General features: G+C 43.0%; 1 protein-coding gene across 3 annotated transcripts in view; it reads right to left on the reverse strand.

Annotated features, from left to right (window-relative positions):
• Positions 1–8,497: 8,497 nt before the first annotated feature.
• Positions 8,498–23,538, reverse strand: part of TRIM44 (tripartite motif containing 44) — a 113,660-nt gene continuing 98,619 nt past the window's right edge. For all 3 annotated transcript variants that reach the window (XM_067749386.1, XM_067749387.1, XM_067749389.1), the window contains one exon: positions 8,498–13,119. In XM_067749386.1, the coding sequence (XP_067605487.1) occupies positions 13,108–13,119 (12 nt within the window). In that variant the 3' untranslated portion in view covers positions 8,498–13,107. The remainder of the gene's footprint in view (positions 13,120–23,538) is intronic.

Raw genomic sequence — 23,538 nt, forward strand, 5'->3', positions numbered from 1 at the left:
CCCTGCATCGGCAGGCGGACTATCAACCACTGCGCCACCAGGGAAGCCCCAAAATTGTACTTTTAAGAAGTCCTTTCAGGGAGATAATGTGTGGAGTTGGAAGTCATTTGTTAGTGGATGGGGTGAGACCGCAAAAGAGTACGTTGGAATAACAACAGAGGATCCCTAAATAGTCTTTTCTAAAAAAGGGGGTCAGGGCTTTTGTCTCTATGAGTGTGGAATGCAGGTAGGGATAGCCTCGACTGCTTGCCCACCACACTCACAGAAAGGTGCCTACCACCCTTTCCTCTAAATAAATGTTGACCTAATATTTAAAAAATAGCAGTTTGGAGGGGTGCCAAGCCGGTATTCTTCCTGATGTGCCCACATCTCCTTCTGGTGTTGCCACACGTGTGCATGTGCACGCACATGTGCACGCGCACACACACACACACACATTCACTGGCATCTCCCACCCCTGTGCTGCTGCCTGCCACACTGATGCCCCCACGAGTGCACCTGAAGGTTCAAGGCTAAAGTGCCAAGGAAGGCATTTGAGAATGGTCCACAGTCAACTCCTTCAGAGGCCAGACACAACTGCGTGACCCTTTTTAATAACCTTACACCTTAATTACCTAGTCCAGAAAATGGATGTAACCATTAAGCTGGAATAAAAGGTCTGGCCAACGCACAAGGCTTACTGAGCACCTTCACCCTGGTGCCTGGTGTACTGCTATGGTAGAGGTCTCAATCAAGCAGCCAGTGCTGCCTTTACTCGTCACAAAAGTAACCCCAGAATGCAGCCTGGAAAAGAGAACTGGGGTGTGGGAGAGGGAGAGAACCAGAGAGAGAGAAAACTATGTATATACACACACAGAGAGAAGGAGAGAGAAAGGGAAAGCGAGAGAGAACCATAGCTTGCTTCCAGATGTTGCCACTCTGAGGAGGAAGTCTGCAGTGTGCCGAACGCTAATGTCTGCGCAGGCCTGAGACTAGGAACTCCAGCCTATGCAACGCTTCCCTTTAGTATCAAAGAGGGAATCTTGGGGTGTTTCCTATAATGTTCTAATGTAGGCTCTTGGGCCAATAAACAGACTTTCTCTTCTGGGAGACAGTGGCCAAATCTGGGCAAGAACTCAGGTTTCCCAACAGCTGTATGACCTTAGGCAAATCATTTAATCTCTTTGGGCCTCAGTTTTTTCACCAGTTAAATGAGGTCAGTTGGACTCATCCCTAAATCAGTGTTGCCTAAAATTCTTAGACGGAACGCCAGAAAACTGTACTCTACCCCTTCCTGAAATTCCACAGTGCAACTGAACACATTAAGAGGTCTGAGAAGGCCCACAGAAGAAACCTGCTCAGCTTTGTTCAGCCCACTGTTCCACTTCCCCGTTTACTCGACTACGGTACCTTTGGTCATGGCTTATGCACATCTGGTGTCAGTCTGCTTGCCCTGCTATAACAAAATACTATCAACTGGATGGCTCTTCAACAAGAGTTTATTTCTCATAGTTCTGCAGGCTGGAAGTCTGAATCCTGGTCAGGTTCTGGTGACAGCCCTCTTGTGGGCTGCAGACTGCTGACTTCTCCTTGTGTCCTCACATGAGAGCTCCACCCTCATGACCTAATTACTCCATAAAGGCCCCACCTCCTAACACCATCACATCGGGGACTAGGATTTCAACACGGGAATTTGGGGATAACTGGAATATTCAGCCCAAAGCATTGGGGGAAATGTCACTCTCCACAGAGTCTACATGAGTCTAGCTCTCCTGGCCAGCCCCAGTTCACGTGTCCCCCCGGCCCCCTGAACCCCACTGCTGCTTGCACGTGTGCATGTACATGTGTACACATACGTGCACACACACAGAGGAAGAGAAGCTGGGATTCTTAGAGGAAGCATCTTGCCGTTCTCGCTGTCACTTCTTGCTTTGCTAAAATCTTACAATGTTAGATCTGGAAGAGGCAGAAAGATCCTCCAATCTAGTGGATTCTAGTCCTCATTTTATGAGTATTTAGAGAGGGAAATTGACCTGCCAAATGCTGCATAGCTTATTGGTGGCAGAGTAGGAATGGCAGTTAGGTTTCCTAACTCTCTTCCCTCTTCTGGGAAGAGCAGGTAAGTGACCTACTCTTCTACTCTAAGTGACTCAAAGACCTTTTGAGTGCTCTGGTCACTTATGCTGGGGCAGATGTAGCTAAAGGTGTTTCCCAGTTTTCTGCATCAAGATGTAATTAATACCTGGAGTAACTCTGGACACGAATGCTATCAAGATATCAGTCAGCAAGTTCACAAACATTTTTGAACATCTATTTTGGGTCAGGCAATTTCATCAACATTGCTAATACATCAGTGAACAAACAATACAAGCTTCAAAGAGGTACAGACAGTAACCATATGAACAAATAAATACATATAACTTGAGATCCTTATAACTGACATGAAAGCATAATTGGGTGGGTGTGGTAGAGAGGGCTAAGAAGTAGCCTTGGGGAGGAGCTAGAGGCTGCGCAGACAAGCCAGTGTGGGACAACATGAGGGCAGGCTCCATCTACAGCCCCAAGAGAACTCCAATTTGATGAGTGATGCTCATCACAATACACAGTGGTCATAAGCTACCACTTATAAGTTCCTCCTATGTGTCGGGCACTGTACTAAGCCCCATAGATCCAGCTGCTTCTTTAATTCCTCAGAGTTAGTTAAGGATAGAGCCAGTACTAGAACCAAGTCTGTCTGCTTCTGAAACCTAGTTATTTATTAGGAGAAAGCTCATTCCATTTTCCAAGGACAGAAGACCACACATTGTTCTTTTTCCTGGAGATGCAACACTGGGGTTAAGTGGTTCTTAACGTTAACAGTTCCTCCCTAACAACTTAGGCTACATTTTACTTTTCACTTCATTCCATCACTCTTAGTTCCATCCTCCAGAGACCCTCCCCAACACCACACGCAAAATCAGTTACATCCTATTATCTGATGCCAGTTATGTTGATATCTCAGAAGGGAGAAAAGTATGTTTTTAGGAGTGGAGATTTTGTTTTTTTCCATTCTGTTCCCTCCCAGGAGGGAATCTCAGTATTGTTTCTGAAATCAGACATTGTGTGTGGGTTTGGAACTGAGTGGGTAAGGGGATGGATATGTACCATACCTTATTTATTTTCTCTTCTGTGCAAGGAAGGGTCTCAGCTATTTCTCCTCCCAAATTGAATTCTCTTACTCTTGAAGAATGACCCAAGCAAAGACATTTCCCAAACATCTGAAATCTGAGACTTGTGCCTGGAATCCATGAGGCTCATGGTTTCCAGATGGAGAGACCAGAAGAAGAGGAGGTGGGGGAACAGAGGAAGGAGGGCGGAGGATAAAAGGCAAGGGGAAGCCTGAACTCTGGATCACTCTGCCTGTGAACCGGGCCAGGCCTCTCATTTGTTCTGCAAGTCTGCCATCTGAGAACGTGCCAGGCCCAAAGAAACGCAGCAGCTGTGCACATCCTCGTGAGACTGTTCCAGTGATTACTAGGAAGTAAGTCATCGTGAAATTGTCCCTTCTGAGGGCGGTGACTAACCTCAGTAGCACGATACAAAAGAAAGCCCATGGCTTGGCTATGAAGAGGGGCATAAACACTCCAGACGGATTTCCTCACCATCTCGGAAACGACAAAACACAGACACTTCTAGAAATCTTGGCTTCTTTACACCACTTAACCAGATGCAACAGTGGACCCCCAGGTGACCTAATTCTTCCTCCACATGTCTTGTCCTCATGCCAGAGGTGGGGAAAGAGGTTTAAAAGGCAACCTAGTTTTGAGTAAATTAATAGGCAAGTATAGTTTGGCCATAAGTTGGCTAGGTATGGTCTCAGAAGGAATGCTCTTTTTTGATCAGACAGGCCAGTATCTTCTAGGGAAAAAAGGAGTTTGGGGAAAAGAGATCAGAACCCCTGTTAGCAGATGGAAATTGGTTTTTTAAGTGCTGAGAAAATACCCATTTTTATTGTTATCAGTGGTTTCTTTACCATCATGGCCACCCATAATCACCCCACTGACAGAGTCAACACCACCACCACCACCAAGCCAAAGAGCAATCTTACTTGTCTATCATGGTTCTTCCCACTTGGAATAGGCTGAATCTGATACTAGGATATAGCCATCCAACTGGGTCAAAAGGTCCTAGAAGCCTGAATGTGTGGAGAGAAACCAAATACAGAAAAGTTACTTCCAATTAACACCTGCAATCTCCAGATGTCCTAATAAAAATGGTGAGGCAGCAAATGGCGACCTTCAAGCCAGAGAACTACACTTGGACTCAATGTTTTCAAGAGCCAAGCCAAGTATTCAATCTCCTCATACCCTGATCTTCTGGTCTGGGACATGTAAGTGTTCAACTACATTCTGGCTTGGGGGAGAAAGCAAGCAGAGGTGAACGTATTCTGTACTGGCATGACTTCAACAGACCATTCATCTCACCCTGAGGTATGAAGGGATATTGCCTGCCTCCTCAGGCTGAGCAGTGCCCAGAATTTATGAACTTCTTCACAGTATGATGTGAATCTGGGGCCTGAGCCAGGCATTATCATCAGGAAAAGGTGGACAATTTCCCTCTCCCTCCCCACTCCTTTTCCTATTGCTGATTGTACTGTTCAGACATGAACTATGATTTAACGCCCTCTGCTGCTAAGGGTGTTACAAAATATTGGTTGCAATGTAGTCATAAAAAGTGTTTAAGTAAAAGAAAGAGAAAGACAGAAAGAAAACAAGAAAGTAGAAAAAAGAGAAAATTATAGCAAATGTCAAAACTCATCATTACCACAAGCACATGGATAGGCAGGGAAAAATCTTTGCCTGTGTACCAAACGGAATGCAGCTGATTAACTTACATCATTTCTATACACAATCAACAGTGTTGAAAGCAGTGCATCTTGCGATAAAGCATAGTTCCAGTCACATGTTTCTCAATTTCTTTATCTCAGGGTCATCGGATCAGGGCCAGATTGCCACAAAGGGCTCAGTGACCCATGGGAAGTGAATCATGTTTTCATTCCAGGGTTTAATATATGCATTACATCACTATTAGAAGCAAGCGACTCTGTGGTCGATGGCTCCAATGTGGATTAAGGTCAAAAGTGGCCCTGGAGACCAAATTCCCTAGTGAGCGTTTGCCACACAGCTCCATGTGTCCTTTGCTTCTGAATTCTTCCTTCTCCTAGCAACAACTACTAAATACCAGCTTCCCAGGCTGGTATTATGTCCACATAAGATTTATTTTTCTTTCAGCAAAGAACTGGAGAAATACAAGAAAGAACCTGGTATTACAGGTTAAATTGTGTTACACCCAACTTGTGGTGAGGGTCCAGTTTCTTCTTATTATACCCCAATTTTGCTGTAATGACTATTGCTTGAAATAAATGGGGAATTGACAGGGGCTGAGAGATAACAGGGATGCTTAAGTGATTTTTATAGTAGCAGTATTTGTTGTAACAGGATTTGACCTGTATTCTGGTTATTAGTTTTATTCATCAATTGGAAACTTGGCACTTCCATTGTTCATGCCATTATATGCAAAGCACTGTAGCATGAAAGTCACTTACAAAGCTATGAAAAAACTCTCTAAACACAAGAGGCTCCTGGAACAATAAAACCTCAGGTGGGGGATGTTTTGTCTTAACTAGATGTTCTGGATAGTCCAAGGTTTATTCCTTTAACCCCTAAAAGGGGAATTTGTTTCATTTTTCTTTACCTTTGTGATAGAAATATTTCTAAAATGTTTGATATGCAAATTCTTGCTTTCTCCTGAGCATAACTTAGTTTCTTTAGGTGTGACGCTCAGGGTCATCACTTTGAGTATAATTACACAGTCCTATGATATGAGGTGTTTAGAAACTGAGATGTGTAAAGAGCTATTTTGGGCACTAAATGCCCCCCTAAAACAGAGCTTTTTGAGCTCTTCAGTCTACTTAAACTTTTTCTGTCTTCTCTATTGCTGTCAACTCCTTCTCCTTCTTGAGTTAAGTTTCCTCTAGAAATCTGTTTTGTGCCCTTAAATTTAATCTGCTGTAGGCTTGGAAACCAGACAGCAAACATTTAGAACTATGTGTGAAACAGGAATAAATAGGTTCTGGGTAGGTGCTTTATGGGTAGACAGATGGCCTTTCTCTTATGTGGTTGCTTCATACTATTTATTTCAACTGGTCAGAAGTCTTGTTTACTCACTTCTTAGTTCTCAGTTATTTTTGAATGGGTCCAGCAGAGGTTTCAGATTTTTCCAGTTCTGTCTCAATTACTGTCAAACCACTTGTGCAGATTTCATGTTTAAGAAATAGGGATAGGTGAAGCTGACTGAGCCGTAGGTAAATGAGTTGTGACTGACTCCCTAAAATGGTATGAAGGTTGTGGGCCATTTTTGTAAGGCAAATGGTATGCTACAGCCATGAGGGTTCAACTCAGTAAATGAACTATAAAACAGACAAGCTCCCTCTGCAGTCCCTTTCCAAGAATATGAAGCTGGCCTACTGTCAAGCTGTTGGAGACGCCTTCAACATGTTTAATTAAATTACAGGCTCAGTGCCAGAGTTGGCTGACTTTTGGGATTCTAAGACTATGGCAAAAGAAGCCATGGCTTTGCCTCTCCTGGTGATTTCATTATTTATGGCCTTGGAATAAAGGAGATAAAGCAAGTCTAAAAGCTTCCTCCTTCCAAAAGTGCAGTTTCAGGTCAGAAGAGAATTTCACTGCTCACCTTAACCCTCCTTCCCTCACTGTACACTGTACTTTGCAAACTGTACAAAACAAGGCCTAAAAAAGACAAACTCCTTCGCCCCAAGGCCATACTGTATGTGCTTGCGGAGAGGGGGTGGATGGGTGAAGGTTATTCACCAGCATCAGCTGGAATCTGTGCAGCTAGGAGAGGAGAGCTTTAGAGCCAGGGTGTAAAGTCTGCTAGACCTGGGTTTAAATCCTAGCTTCCCATTTATTAGGGTGTGACCTTGGGCACCATATTTAACTCTGATTCCTGAGCAATAAAATAGAGGATGATAATATTAGTGCTGTGAGAATTAAATAACGTAAAAGGCAACTAGGACAGTGCCTGGCCCAGAAAAAGACCTCACTAAACGGTAGCTATTATTATTAACAAAATGAATGATTTAACCTGGAGACTCTAATATTTAACGAGTACAGATACTCAATGCAGCCAGTTATTGACTTTAAGCCGCCTTTCGTTTTGTTTTCTTTTCTGTGACACCTTCTTCTCTTGTTAATACTGGCAGCCTGACTTTCTGCTGGGTGTACTTACCTCTGGTGCCTTGTTAAGGCCAGGAGATATTCTAGACCAGCTGCAATTTCACTTTTATGAGTGTAAAGGAAATGGGGCCACCTGTAAGTTGGACCAAGCAAAGATCAATGAAACAAAATAAAGAGTTGTAGCTTTCAGAGGGAAAGACAATGAAATGAAAAAGGGCTGAGGCAATGGGATGCGGTATTGAGACACTGGCACCAGGAAGTAGGGAAGAAAACCTCCAAACACATTGTGGTTTGTTAAAACACCGAGACTCCCAAGTACTACAGTGCTTGGCAATCCCATCCCACCAGGCAGAAGTGTGCTTAGCAACTGGGGAGGGAGGAAGTGGGCCTAATGATTGTTACAGGGGACAAGAGTCTCCCGGCCTGGCTTTATCAGCGTGGCTCACCGCATGACCTTGAGTGACTGACTCCCTCTAGAACCCTATCTTGAACAATTTCTCCAAAGTTCACATACAGCCTCTAGCTAACGAAAGGGGTTTGATGGAGACAAATCTGTTAAAAAATTTTTTTACAGCAGGGTTCATAAACTGCAGCTCCTCCAGACACTTGCTGGTGGGTTTTAAGGATGGATTTTAAAAATTGAATTGTAATGCCTTTAGGTAGGAATTGTACCTTCTAATTCATACAGTATCTACTATATTGAGTTTTCACATTTTGCCTCTTGATTTCAATGCATCCTCTGCTCCTGATATTACAAACTGGACTAGAATTGCTTCATTTAGAACTTAATTCTATCTCTTCATCAGTTATATCAAATGTGTACTTCTAAGGTTCCCCAAAGATGATTTTGCTGGCCTAACTGTAATTTGCTCTATGAAGGGTTTTTTTCTAGCAAATATGGTAAAAATTAAAGTTTGACCACCACCCTGGCTAATCCAAATTGTAAAGCTTTAACGTTATTTGAAAACATCATTCAGGACCAAGCATTCTTTACTTTATAATCTACTTTGCTCAGAAAATTTAACCTAGGCATGGATCATTTCACTTGGAGGAGAAAACATTTCTTTAAATAACAATGACTTTAAGTCTGTCCTTTTGGAACTCCCAGAGATCTCCTAAGCTATGCTAGAGAAGTCAGGGGCAAATGACTCTCTGACACCTCTCATATGACACCTCTCATAACCAAAACACCATCATCTCCAGCATGATCACAGTTAACAATGCAGATCACCATGAATATTTACACCTAGCAGGGTCCTTTGTGCACAACTCTGAGAGACAAATGGTATTTCCAGTAATAGTTTATTGATTTCCAAATGCACAGGGGCACTGAGTCCAAACATCCTGGGAGAGCAGTAAATCTTTCTTACAAAATAATTTACAGTATGAAAATGATATACTGAAACACTAACTCAAATGTGTAATTCCCGTGAAAGACTGAGTGTTCCCTTGTTTAATGTAAAGTGTGAAAGAGGAAGGTGACTGAGGAGGGAATGTGACTGTGCACAGGAAAACAGGCAGAGGACAATGGGTTCGTTGGTTCTCCCCATCCACGCAGTCACTGTCACTGGCCTGTCACTGTAGAAAGATTGGTCAGGTTTAAGTCCCATTAAGTATAAATCTACTGTCCCCTCAAGGTCATATCAAGCCTAGCATGGGCTCTGCGGCACTTTTTGTACCAGTATACCCACTAGTGTCTTAATTTATTTTTATTTTCCTGCCCTGGCGCGAATAAGCGCGTGTTCTTGTGTGTTCTTGGTTCCAAATGCTACTGTTTTACTAGGCAGTCCCCATGGGCCTTACAGCTCTTGGAACGGGCTGTGGTGGGGCTTCAGAAACACCGTTGGGTAAGGCAATATTAATGAGATCTGAAGTCTCCCCTGCAGGCCTGCAGGCCTTCTTTTCTCTCAGGGCCGGGCTGAGTCCATTCATAATGAGATAGATTTGTTTTTTAAACAGAAAATTCCAGTTGTGCTAGGCACACCGTAAACGTGCAACTAATTTTCTTGTCGAAAAGCATGTGTTGAACAGCTACTGAGTGTGGCATTTCAGGTATTGGCAAGAGAATATTTTCTAGGTGGAAGAGAGGACTTCCTAAGCCCTGCCACTCCTATCGGTCGTGAATTCTGCAGCCGTGCCCTCAGGCCTGACTAGAGTGGTTAGACTCTCAGGTCACCAAAAATTCTGGGTGTCCAAATTTCCCATATCATTAGACACCTTGGAGTAGGGCTGGAGTGCGATTTCCCTCAGGGCTGTCACCTTGGCTCAGTGCTTTAGGAGCTGACAACCTTTGCCAAGGAGTTGCTCTTCTTGTTAGCATCTTGTAAGCAAGCAACTAAGCCCCATTATCTGATGACACCTGTAATCAGGGCTGGCAGAAACCTCTGTGGTGGTGTGCGAGATAATGAAGCAGCGGCTGCTCTGAATTTCTCTCACTTGTTAAACTGTGTGTGTGTGTGTGTGTGTGTGTGTGTGTGTGTGTGTGTGTGTGTGTGTGTGTGTGTGTGTGTGTGTGTACACATCAGGTGTTAGCAGGAAAGTCTAGGTTCACAGGACTTTGAATTACCACATCCTCACAGACTGGCTAGGTTTACTAAAATATGAAGATTTCCTTTTCTGCAGCAGTGTAGCAGCTGACATTTTCAAATAAAGTTAGAGAGCAGAACACTCCTCACTTCTACTATTTCTGAGAAGTTCCATACTCCTGAAGGCCTAAAAACACTGTATTTATGGGGGATAGCACCAAAAAGGAAAGGTGTCCTCCAACTCCTGGGGGCAGGCTCAAATTAGCAATATGTACTTAATGTATCTGCTAAAGTAGAAGAATAAGGCTAACTTGCTGCCATTTCTGAGCCTCAACTATAGCCATAAAATGTAATTTTGAAAAAGAATCCATAGAGTGGAATGGTCAGACTGCAGGGGAGGAGCCTGCAGCCTTTTTCTCTCTGTTTTAGGCATACACAGAGTTAGGAAGAGCCGGGTACAAAACCTAGCTCCAATACTTCCTAGCTGTGTAACTCAAGGCAAGTGACTCTTGCCCTCCAAATCTGTATTATCATCTGAGAAATGGGTCCTCATAGTTGGTCCTCAATATTTTAAGTCATTTCCCTTTCTAGGCTGTCAGAGCAGAGACTCCAAGCAATTCTTGGAATTGTCCTGGATTTAATGACAATCAAATCAAAGGACAAACCCCCTCTTAGCCTCCAGATACCCAACCTTTGGAAGGGAGCCAGGGATTGCTGTGAGGACCCAATTCATTCTGAAGACATTCATTACCTGCCTCCCTTGATGACTTCTCCCTAGGGATTTCTGCAAACCCTGCAGCCAGTGAGGACACAGTTGTGAGCAACTCTTACTGACCTGGTAGGAGGGAAGTCTCATCATGCTGGGGCTTAAGGCCGAGAAGCATGCTCCAGCTTTAAGGAAGCTGGTGCCACTGCAGGAAGCATCTTAGTTCTTACACTGATAAATGCTGCCGGCAGGAACTCAGGAGCCTGGGCAGAAGCTGCTGAGCTGTGTTTAATGCTTCCCTGGTTAAAGTTTTATCAGGTGCTGAAAACAGCAGGAGCCCACAAAGCAAATCTGAAATCCTTTCTAAGTAAAAGCAAAAGTGCTTTCCTTGAGGATTACAGAGTATGATAATTTATTGAGACAGGCTGGCATGTGTTTGTATTTCCATTCATATCCATTGCATGAATGCCTGGGTTTCCCGAATACTGATTTAAAGTAATAACGTATGATCAGGTACGGAGGAGCCAGTGATCTGTCCACTGCTAAAATAAGGCTACTACTTGGAGATTAAACAATACTTCCTGGGGAAAGACAACACAAGCTTCCAAATCCTAAATTCTTCTTAATATTCTGATTTTTAAACTCTTTTAAGAATGGCCACTGGTCCTCCTTTAGGAGTAGTTTCTTTGGATGTGGCTGGGGGTTGTAATTAGTGGTATGCCCAAATCGCCAGTCTTTGTGGGCAGAAAGGTAAAGCACCGAAAATGTCTTAGTCATTTGCTGGCCACCAGTTGGAGAGAAAAATACTTTTTTTTTTTTTTAAACAGCCCAAACTACTCTCAGCCCCAATGTCCCAACAACATATTTAGTGAGCAAGGGTAATCCTAACCCAGAAGCATATACACCTGGTAGCTTCCTGGCCTCAAAGAAACAATCATTTCATAGCATGCACAGGACTGAACAGTGATATAGACAGGATTCCTATAGTAAGTAAGCATTGTTTCTCCCTCAAAACCATCCTGCACACACCTATCGGTTGGCCCTAAAGCTCTGTGATAGGTATACAGGCAGGCAGGCAGGCAGGAAGAGGAACTCCCCTCAGTGCAGCTCCTTTGTTTCTGCCTCAGAGGCACTAGAAGTCTAGGTCCTGAGTCAACAGAAACCCTAAGGCTGCTTGGATGTAGTTCCACTTGTACTTCTCAGAAGCGAACACCAAAATACCACTAAAGGCAGAGGAGAGGGAACACCACCCCACTCGCTAATAAAAATTCTCTGTGAAGTCTCCTATTTTATCTTTACTGTTTATGTATACAAACATTCTATTTCATAATATAATTGTGTTTGTTTTATCTAAAAATAATGTCATTCCCTGACTCCAAACCATTTGTTAAGTAAAACTCCTGTTTCAGAAGACGCATGTGTTTTAGTTTGCAGTTTTGTATTCCCTAGTACATCATTGCTTATTTAGGAGTAAAAAACTTGGTCGTAAGGAAATGTGCTTTGGGAGTGGGGAAAGACCAGAGTCCAACCACGGTGAGTCTCTGCTCACGTTACTGAAGAGGAGAGAGCCAGCGTGAGGGAGATGACCTGGAGGTGGGGAGAGCCAGGGGAAGAGGGGTCCCCGCTGGAGTAAAAGGAAGGTATATCTGCCAGGAGATGGAGCTCGATTCAACACACCACAGAGGGCCAAGAATTCTCCCCACACTGCATTTAAGCCAAATTAGGCTAAGCTGGGGGAGGGGGAGCTAAATCTACACTGAAAATTCCCATTTGTAATACACATTCCAGACTTTCATGCTGTGACAAGACCCATAAAACCTCAGAGTCCACTCAAATAATTCAGGTTCCATCAGATCCTTTAGTGACTATTTTGGAAACTTAGGCAGTTTGAGTTCAGAAATACTGATTTCGATTTCAACTTTTAATCAGATCTCTTTGGTCCTTTTGTTTTGGAAAAAAAAAAAGTCATTTCTTTTCTATCTCTTCAATCTTTTTTTTTTTTTTTCATTTCCACAGCACTGAATTATGAATCTGAAATCCTGGATAACCTCATGTACTAAAAATATCTCTATATATTTCTAACTTTTAACTCTTTATCTGTTTTCAAGCCGTCCATATTATTTCATGAAACCACATTTTCACAGATGTATTAAATGGACTTTTAGAGACGAACTATGTGGGTTGATTCGGCCCTACTTTTCCCTCATTTATTCCATGCTTCAATATGAATAAAGTGTGGTTTTATTAGCAGGTAGGGAAACAAATCCTGACTGCCCTTCAAGATTATTCCAGATCCTTCTTAATGAAGTGATACTGTTTGGGTATACAATATGACAGGGGCTGGCTTTCCTGAGCAAGTTCAAAGCAGCCATCGAGGGATTTACCTGAAGGACCCTTTAATTGCTCCTGGTTGATCAAAGGGGCATTTTCCTTGACCTATCACGACAAGAGAATGAGAAGCACAGTCAGTAAGAGTAAAACTGGTCATTCCTTGGAGAGCTATGTGCCTGCTGTGGATCTGGGGAGGCATCTGGTGGAAGCACGTTTGTTGCTGGGCAGCTTTCACAGGAATCAGAAGCCATTACATATACGCCGTCACATACACACAAGGGGAAGGGATGATTTTCCACTGGGGATGGCAGGCCTTCATGTGTCTTCTTCTTCACTGGCACCACTACAAAGGAAAGGAGAACCAAGTGAGTTAAGACTTCACAAGAAGGGGGGCAGCCTAGTCTACTGACAGAAGGCACAGGCTCTGCTGTCAGACTCCACTGGATTCCAGCCCTAACCCTACCACTGCTGGGCACTGTGGCCAGGGGCAAGCTACTTAGCCTCTCTATGTTCTGATTTCTTTATCTGACTGCAGAGATAATGATGATAATAAAACCTACTTTCTTAGGTTACTGGAGGAATAAATAATACATATAAAATGCCTGTGCCTAGTACACAGTAAGTGAATAGCTATTTAAAGGAGCAGGTGAGGGTCATAATATTTTTTTAACTTGACAAAATAAATTGCTGGTAAAAATCAGGAGTTTGACGTCCCCTAAGCCTTAAAGCCACCTATTGTTAGAAGAGAAAGGCAAAGAGAAGCCATCACTCTGCACACCAAACGGCACTTCTCACCTGGAATAAAGCCAAGGTTTTAATTCATGCCACAGGGACAGTCACCGGGTTTAGATGTCACCTCCTCAGAGAAGGTATTCTATCTAAGTCAGGCTCCCTGGTTACTCTCCATCTCCATCTTATTTCTTTCATAGCCCTTATCATGTCCTATAAATCATGTTTGCTATTTACTCTCCCCTCTACCCCCACCAGAGCATAAAAGAATAGCAATATTGTCTATTTTATCGACTACTGTTTATCTACCACAAGGACTGTGCCAGGCATATAGAAGTGTTCAATAAATAGTTGTTGTAAAAAGACAGTGAGAAATAAAAACAGGAAGGGAGAGAAGGAAGGAGCTGAAAGAATGGTCAGTCATGACTGACTTGACCAGGGCATCCTAGATGTCAGTAATATTTCAGTGGCCAAAAAATGAGTTGTGAGTCTCAGAAGCATGGCTAGAACGTCAGCTGCTCAGGGTTAGAGCCTCCCTGGCTTGGTCCTGGGAGAGAACATTGTTGATACAAGCACTAGGGCAAGAAAAAGTCAGGGCCAGAAAAAGACTTACAAGGACACTTAGAAGGACAAAAGCAGCAAATGTGCCTAGTTTCTCCTCCTCCACCACTTCTAGAGGCCACTGTCCTTAAAATAATAACAAGAGCCAGCTTGATCAAGTGTGCCAGGGGCACTGAGCTAAGCGTTCCTCACCCATTCTTTCTATCAGTTCTCACAATAATCCTAGGATGTAGGGACTATTATTATTATTACTACTATCCCCATTTGGCAAATGAAGAAAGTGGAGCTCTGAGAGATGTAAAATCCTCGGTCACATAGTAAGGCCTGCGTCCTTAAAACTTAAGGATTAGTTTCGGCTGGATAAAGTCTGAAGCAGGCGAGTTAGGGAGCTTGGAAGGGAGGTAAATCCCCCTTCCTCTGGTAGAGGCAGGAGTTAGGGAAGAGGACAGGCCTGGGGTGTACATCAGCGCCCTGCTATGACCTAGAAATGTTTTTTATCTCACAAGGGATTATCTACGTCTATATAAAAATCTGTGCTTTTTTGCATCCCTCTGGGAAGGCCTTTAAAGGAAAATATCCTAGACAACGGACATGTAGTACTTCTGCTCAGGGCGAAACATTTCGAGGCATGGAGTGTGAAATTAAGGCACGTGCACTCAGCAGCCAAAAGAACCAAGTCAGCAAGCCTCGCTATCCCAACTCTGCCCTATTTCCATTCCCTTTTCCTGCCTGCTGTCCGATCATGGGATGAAGGGTGCATGCTAGGAAGGGCTGGACAGTGGACCGTCATTAAGGAGCAGTGCTTGGTGGCATCTGTCCCAAAGGGAACAAAAAGGGTCTTTCACGAAAGCGTCTCACTAGAATCAAGACCCAGTTGGAACCGGTGCCATTGTCTCCCCTTTGGTATTATAGCCAAAGCGAGCTCAACGTGCTTTTGTCGATTTTCCTTCAAATATGAGAGGTCTAGCACAAGCATGTGCCCCTTCCTTAAACTGCGGTTCATTATTTAGCATTCTTAACTTGAGATGCATAGTTTAAAGGGTTCATGAACCTACTGGAGTTGTACACAAAGTTTTGTCTGTGTGCTCCTTGTCTGAGAGAGGCCATAATTTTCATCATATTCACGAAGAGGTCAACAACTCCACAAAATTGAGTATAATGAAATTATAAATAAACTAACTTCTTTTCGAGTTGCCAGGTCCCTTATTATAAGATGTGCAGAGCTGACTTGGGGAAAAGATCAGAAACCCTGACTGACAAAATCTTTTCTTATTATCCTAAAAGAGATCTGTTCTTGGGCCTGAATGACACAGCTCATCTCACAGTTTAAAAGCCTAAGACCTTGGAATTCTGGCATATCACTGGTTAATTTGACTATCTACTCTGTGTTAGGCATAACACTAGGCACAACAATGAACAAGATGAAATCACAGTAGTTGCCCTCATGGACTCCAGAGCCTAGTAGCTGACAGAGGGAGGGGGGAGGGGGAGGGAGGGAGGGAGGGAGGGGGAGAGAGAAAGAGAGATAGAAAGGGGAAGGGAGGGAGAGAGACATATTTTTGTCCAGAATAGCATCTTCAAATAAATCATACTCATTTTCATAATTAATGAAATTAATTAATTTTTTGCCACAATAAAGAAGAAAAAATCGTAACTGAACCTATAGCATACAGCTTTGTTCACCTTGTGTGTGTTCTCTCCTGGAGGGTCACACAGTATCATTAGTGTGAGATATCATCTGAATGTCCCTTCTTCACTCTGTATATAAGCTGATCTGTGTTCACAGGATTTTATCTTAAATAGTCTATAGGAGTCTACTTTCTCCAAGGGAAGTAACACAGCCTTCCACCTCAGCCCCACTTATCATCCTCCTCTGAAACATCTACCACTCACACTTACATTTATAATTGGAATGATACTCAGAGGATATTGAAATTTTGAGTGTCTGTTCTGTTATTGTTGTTTTGAGAATAAACTAAGGGTGTTCGATAGATAGCCCATTCTGTAGTAGGTATTTACCATGAGAGAAGCAGCATTATATAATGGCTTTGAAGTCACCAAACTAAACTAGGCTCAAATCCCCGCTCTGGCACTAATGAGCTGTGCAACTTTGGATGAGCTGCTCAACCTCTCTGAGTCTCAGTTTCCTTGTGGTAATACTTACTGTATATCTTACAAGGTTATTGTGAGAGTTTTATGTATTTTATGCAATATAAGTACTTTAAAATGTTGGCTCCCTTCTTCAACCTGCTTTTCTTCTTACCCAGAATCAACACCTGCCTAACTTTCCTTCACTGTTGTTCTTCTGGCATCTGAAATGTTACATTCCAGAGCAAGTGCGCTCCTATCCCCAGATGTCCTTACATTTCTGGAAAGCCCTTCTTTGCTTCCTTCGAGAGTTTTTAAAATGACAATTCCAGACCTACAGATACTGAATAGAAAGAAAGTCTGAGTTCCATGGTTCTGACCCTTCTACTTGACAGGTCTCTAGAAAAGTCAGTCCCTGCCAAACACCGGTGAGGACATACTGAGCGAAGCCCAGTTAACTGGCCTCAGTCACAGACTGACCCAGTTTGAGAGTGCTAATGTGTCTAAAAGCAGCGGTTTTAAACCTGAGGTACACATACCTTTGTGGTACCTAATGATTTTCCAGGAGGTATTTGGTCACTGGTAGTTCAAAGGAAATTAATGTCCAGATCCTTACCTTCCATACATACTCATTGTTAAAACTGACCTCTCTAAGGGCTTCCCTGGTGGTGCAGTGGTTGAGCATCCGCCTGCTGATGCAGGGGACGCGGGTTCGTGCCCCGGTCTGGGAAGATCCCACATGCCGCAGAGTGGCTGGGCCCGTGAGCCATGGCCGCTGAGCCTGTGCGTCCGGAGCCTGTGCTCCGCAACGGGAGAGGCCACAACAGTGAGAGGCCCGCGTACCGCAAAAAAAACCCCCAAAAGACTGACCTCTCCCGGAACGTGCTTGTGATCTACAAGTTCTCTCTTCAGCCACTCTCACTTTTTACAGTCACCTTACTCCTACTTCAGAAGAGAAATGCATACCCCTCATCCTCCCGAATCTCACCATGGGACAATTTTAGAATGCCTTGCTTCTAAGAGGAGTCCTATGAGAACAGGGTAAGAAATAGTGAAGGATATAATCCCTTATTCCATCCAGGTAATAAACTCTTGGCAAAGCTGTGTGCCCTTATCTGTCCACCCACAGATCTAAGAATTCATATTCAGAAATGAGATGGTTATCATGAAGTGTGTACTAATATGTTTATTTTAATTGACAAAATGAAATCAGACTTGGATCTGACAGAAAGCAAGACTGATTTGGCTGGATGGTTTGACCATGAAAACCATCTTTGCCAATGAGATTACACAGTGAATCTCGCCTGGAAATTTAATATGCTAAATCTGCAGTGCCGAAGTTTTGACAAAAATGTATATAAAGCTCGTACTACGCAGTATGTCAGAATTAACATCCTTCTCAACTATCTAAACTTGACATATAATTGCAGGAGTTAACTTAAAATGGGCAAGGAGGCACATAATGTTTTCTAAATTATTTTGGGGGTATAAGAACAAAAAGTGTAGCTAAAGGAACTGAGAGTTCCTAAATCATGACCGGGAGAGTGATGTGACACTTAACACCCCCTAGGGGTAGGGGTCCGGGTGACAGAATGGGACGAAGGAGCCCAGCCAGCAGAATGCAGCGTCCCCTCTGCCAGTTGGGCACGCTGCCTCATGAGCAACCCTTTCTGTCTTGTTGCGCCTGTGAAATTGAACTGTTAGAGGCACGCCCCAAGCCCCAGTCCTATTCAGCCCCTAAGCACATGCTCATAGAGTGATTAAGATCAAGGAGTGTTTTCACTGCCTGACAAGCTTTAAGACAGTCCATACAGATAGGCAGCTCCGTTTTTCAGCTTCCGTCCCCAGAGATGGACACTTATAAGAGGAAGTTAATAAATGAGGTGGGTAGGCACTCTGATCTCGCAAGTTAGTCTCTTTTCCTGAGAATACAATACAACTTAATTTGATTTGGCATCACTTATATCGCTGAGTCCTTGGCTATTTATTCATTATTGATGTAAAAAGGATTATTCACTTAAGAGGATGGAGAAATTAAGAGGTATCAACAAGGAAGGAAGGCTAGATTCAGTTGAGATGCAAAAAGACAGATGTAGTATTCTCCAGAAAGGACGCCACATAGGTGTCTTATGAGGAAATAATGGGAAGTCTCCATTCACCATCTGAGGCTGCAGCTGCTCACTTCCAGTGAGAATGTGATCGGCCTAGCTGGGGGACGGGCCAAACGCCCTGACCCGGAAACACTCCTCCACCAGACAGAGCAGAGCTGCTACTTTTGTCTCCCATGTCACCTGTCCCAGTAGCCTGGGCTGAAAGTGAGGGGTTACTGTGCTATGAGGAATCAGAACTTACATATTTAGCTGCTGCCTGTGGAACTAATATAAATTAGTTTTAAGAGATGTAAGTGTACCTTTAAAAGAGATACAAGTACAAAATAAAGTAAAATGTCCTCCCCGTTTATCCTGGGTTAACTGAGAAAAACATCAGAGGACTTCACAGCTCTAGTCCTGGCTTTGCTGTGTGACTCCGGGACCCAGTTTCCCCAGCAGGGAAATTAGGACACCTCGCTTTATAAGTGAAATTTACAAAAATTCAAACCAGACAAAAGCGAAGCTCCTTTCTGACTTACACATTTGCTGAGCTAATTAATTAGAGCTCATTTATACTGTTTTTTTCTCTTGCTTCCTATGCACTGCCCTCTTTCCCCATTCCTCTCCAACTCAATCTGAAGGCTGACCTCAACATTCCAAGTTCTTTCACCTCTTTTTCTGGCTGGGCCTAAATGCCAGGTTGATGAATTGTACTATTTGATCAATACCTAGTACACACCCTAGTACAGTGAGCTCTATGGGCAAATGATTTCCTGTGATTTCCCAATTCGTGGTTCTTAAAGTCTAAAGTGGTACCAACCCTTGTTGTGCCTTCCTTCTCAAATCACAGGAAACAGGGAGAAGGGCTCTTCTCTCTCTAGATCACGTTATACTTGATCTCATGAATCTTCTCTCCTTCAGTATGACCACTGTTCACAGACGGCCGACTTAATGTTCCAGGCACTGTGCTAAGCAATTTATATACACAATCTCACTAAGCCCTAACAGTAGCTTTAGGATAAGTATTATCATCTCCATCCTACAGATCAGAGTAGTGAGGCCAAGAGAAGCTACGTGACTTCTTTGAGGTACACAGCTTGTAAATGGTAGTTCCAGCTTATGCAGACTCCAGAACCCTCAGATATGAAAATGCACTCGTGTAAGAAGACAGACATAAACCTGATCTTCTGACCCCTGGTTACCCAGACAATAAGTGACAGCCACTGAAGATTAAGATCTCTGAGGTTCAATTTTTTACCTGAAAAATGGGATGATAATATCTATTTCCAAGGGTTGTTGTAATGAGTTGGAAAGTACTTGCAAGTTCTTCTTTAAGATGAAAAAATGCCAGAAAAGGGTAGGATGACTACAGAAGGAGAAGGAAGTAGACACTGGGTTTGTCTTTCAGCCCTCACAGCTGCCTCTGCCCCTATAGACCGACACAGGCACCTGTGAGACAGGTCTGGGGCTCCAGGGCGGCCGCAGGTCCACACATTGACCACAGTGCTAAGTTTTGATCTCCATGTACCTTGCAACCTGTTTACCGTTTTTATAGGGGGCTGCCCCTCTTGCACTCCACTTGGGGTGGTGGCCCGTTTCTATGGAGGATGGAAAGGCGCCAGCAGGCCTGTTCAGGCAGGGCCCTTTGATAGGGAGACACTTGAACAGAAGTAACAGGCAGGCTTCTTAGCCTGCCAGTGTCCCATGTGCTCTCAGAACTCCCTTCCTTAGGATTGAGTCTTCTGTTACTGCTACTGCTGGATTTATAATGGAATCAGTTCCAGTCTTTTTTCTTTTAATTCAAAAAGCAACTTTTTGTTTTTCGCTGATCTGTATTTTCTGTAGCAAACACGTATTGCTTCTATAAAAAGTAAAAAAAACCCATAGTGTTATCCACTGGTGATAATCAACATTAACACATTGAAATATATTCATCTATACCCCTTCTATGCATATGTAAAAATATATACTTCACAGGCTCTTTCATAATCTATTTTTTCATTCAACTATCAATCACGAATACCTTTATCAAGAAAGGTATTTCTGTAAGATTATGGTTCATGATTAAGTTGTATGGATTTATCATACCTAATTACTGGACACAAATTACTTCTACCTTTTCACCATAACCTACACCTCTGTGACACATATTTACGTTGGTGAATCTCTAGGTTCACCCTTAATTATTTCCAAAGAAAAAAATTCCCAGATGGGAAAACTCCTGGGTCAAAGTAAAAATTACAAAGATAGTACAGAGGGTTCCAATATCTAGTTTCCTCTATTATTAACATCTTACATTAGTGCATTTGTTAGAATGAATCAACAAATTTGGTATACTAGTATTAATGCTAGTATTAACTGAAGTCTAGATTTTATTCAGATTCCCTTAATTTTTCCCTAATGTCCTTTTTCTGTTCCAGGTTTCACCTGAGATACCACATTATATTTAGTCATCAGGTCTCCTTATTCTCCTCTTGGCTTTGACTGTTTCTTAGACTTTCTTGTTTTTGATGACCTTGACAGTTTTGAGGAGTATTGGTCAGGTATTTTTGTAGAATGTCCCTCATTTGGGATTTGTCTGATGCTTTTCTCATGATTAGGCCATGGTTACGGGCCTCGAGAAGGAAAAATCACAGAGGTAGAGCACCATTCTCATCACATCGTACCAAGGGCACATACTATTGATGACTTAGTGCTGTTGATGTTGACCTTGATTACCTGGCTCAGGTAATATTTGTTAAGGTTTTTCCACTGCAAAGTTACTTTTTTCCCCCTTCACATACTGTACTCTCTGGAAGGAAGTCACACCTAAGGAGTGAGGAGTTATGCTCCCCCTGGTTGAAGGTAGAGTATCTACAAAAATTATTTGAAATTCTTCTGAACATGAGATTTGTCTTTTATTCATTTATTTATTTACTGATCATTTGTTTGTATCAGTATGGACTCATGGATACTTATTTTTACACTCTGGGTTATAATCCAATGCTACTTGATTTATTTTGTTGCTCTAACTGCTCAGCTTTGGCCTCTGGAAGCTCTTTTAGTCCACTCCTGTGGCCCCTGACAGGCCCTCACCAATGTAAGGGTTGTTCTGAGGTTTTGGGGGAGCACCTCTTTACTTTCTGACGCTACAAAACGCTCCAGGCTCGTCTTGTATTATTTTCTGCTGCAGTCCTAGAGTCAGATATTTCTCCAAGCAAAGGCTATGTATTGAATATTTTTAAAAGCATTTGATATATCCCTGTTAAATTGCCCTCCAGAAATCAACTTGCACTGATTTACAATCATTACTCATACAGGTATGAGAATGCGCATTTACCCACATCCTCGCCAATGTCTGGCAGTTTCAAAGTGTGTGTGTGTGTGTGTGTGTGTGTGTGTGTGTGTGTGTGTGTGTGTGTGTGTGTGTGTGTGTGTGTGTGTGTTTCTCCTGTTTCTCCTCTCTGAAATAACTTCTATGTTATTATTTGGTTTCCTGTTGAACTTCAAGAGGAAAATGCCATGGGGGCTGCAAGCTTTCCCTTTTCTCTGCCTTTCTGTTGGTCTTCTCCAACCTCCCTTCCCTTCCCCACCACTGCTGGGTTTCACAGAACTGACGACCTCCTGTTGTGAGGGCTGAAAGGAACCCTTCTCAAAGCCTCTATTAGGGCCCAGGCAATTCCAGGGGGTAGGGGAGTGAAATGCAGAAAACAGCCCAAGGGTTTACCTTCCCTGTTTCCTGCACCTTCAGGAATTCCACCCGACCCAGTTTCCTCATCTTTTCTTGGCAAGTGAATAATGGAAACCAAATCTCAAGCAGTTTCCCTCCACAGAAATCTTAAACATAAGATTTAATAAAATGCTGGACTTCAAATTTCCTGTTGCCTCAGCTACTGTATCTTAGAAGTTACCAAAGAGAAGAAAAAATCAATCAATAAATACACTCTTGACATTAATCTCTAATCTCTGAATGAACAGTAGGCTTTTTTTTCAAGTGTCCCTTATTAGTTCTTAGTAGTTTTGAGTCCCACGGTGACCTTAAACTGAGGTCCAGAAGTTGTAGAAAGTCAGAAATTGGAAGGACACCAACTCTCAAAACCTACTTCTCATGTCACAGAGGGTTATGAATATGCATTTAAGAGACAGGAACACCTAGGTTTGAGTCACAGCTTTGTCATTTGCTAGCTGTGGGATTTTGAGTTCAGTGCTCTTACCTGGAAATGGAGGACAACTTAGTATCTACCTGAAAGAGTTACTGGAGATTAGATGAGGACTGACATATAGAGAGAGTGCTGGACATATAGAGAGCGAGCTTGGAATGGTACCGGGCACCTAGAAAGTGCTCAATACATTTTATGGTTAGATGAAGAAATCAAGGCTAAGAGACGCTAAAAGTTATACAGGGAGTTGATGGCGGTGAGATTAACTGAAAATCAGAGTTTCTGGTTCCTGAAAACACCATCATACCTGCAAGCCTCACTTATTAACAAAAGAGAAGAGCTGACCCTGCTGTCACACATGCACTATAGGCATCATTTTGTCAGTGAATGGGTTCAAGACTGCTTCTCAAGCCTGTTCTCTTGGTGTTTGATAATAGGCCGTTCGCTCATAACAATGGTCAAAAGCTATAATTAATTTATTGAGTGCTTTATATGTGCCAACCACTGTGCTCAAAACCTTAGAAGCACCATCTCCCTCTCCCACTGAGTCCACCAGCAAGTTCCGTCCACTCCCACCACACTTCTATCCTATGTCTATCCATTCCTCTTCTCCACTGCCACCACCATCTCTTGCTTGAACTGCGGCAGTTGACTTCCGACTGGTTTTCCTACTTCTATTCTTACTTCACTACTGTTTAGCTTTCAAACTGCATTCAGAGTAATATTTTTTAAATGTGCAACAGATTATGTCACTGCTCCACTTAAAAATCCTTCGATGGTTTCCTATATCCTTAGAACAAAGCCCATGGCCCACAAATCCCTACATGATTTGGCCCCTGCCTATCTCTAACCTATTTCACGCCACTTGCCAGACACACTGGCTGTCTCTCTGCCCCTCAAATAAGCAGAGCTTGTCCCTGTCTTAAGGCTTTTGCATTTGCTGTTAAGTTTCAAAAGCTCTCCCCTCACAGCTTGGAATGCGGGCTCCTTAACACTTAGGTCTCAGCTCCAATGTCGCCTTCTCTGAGGCTTTCCCTGACCAAGCAATCTAGAGTAGCCACCCACCCTACCCCTGCACTATTACTTTAGACTATTGTATTGTCTTCACAGCACTGATCACTATCTAAATTGTTTTGAGATGTAAGGGTCCTTGAC

The sequence above is a fragment of the Pseudorca crassidens genome, chromosome 9, assembly GCF_039906515.1.
Source record: "Pseudorca crassidens isolate mPseCra1 chromosome 9, mPseCra1.hap1, whole genome shotgun sequence".
In the NCBI taxonomy this organism is placed as follows: Eukaryota; Metazoa; Chordata; class Mammalia; order Artiodactyla; family Delphinidae; genus Pseudorca; species Pseudorca crassidens.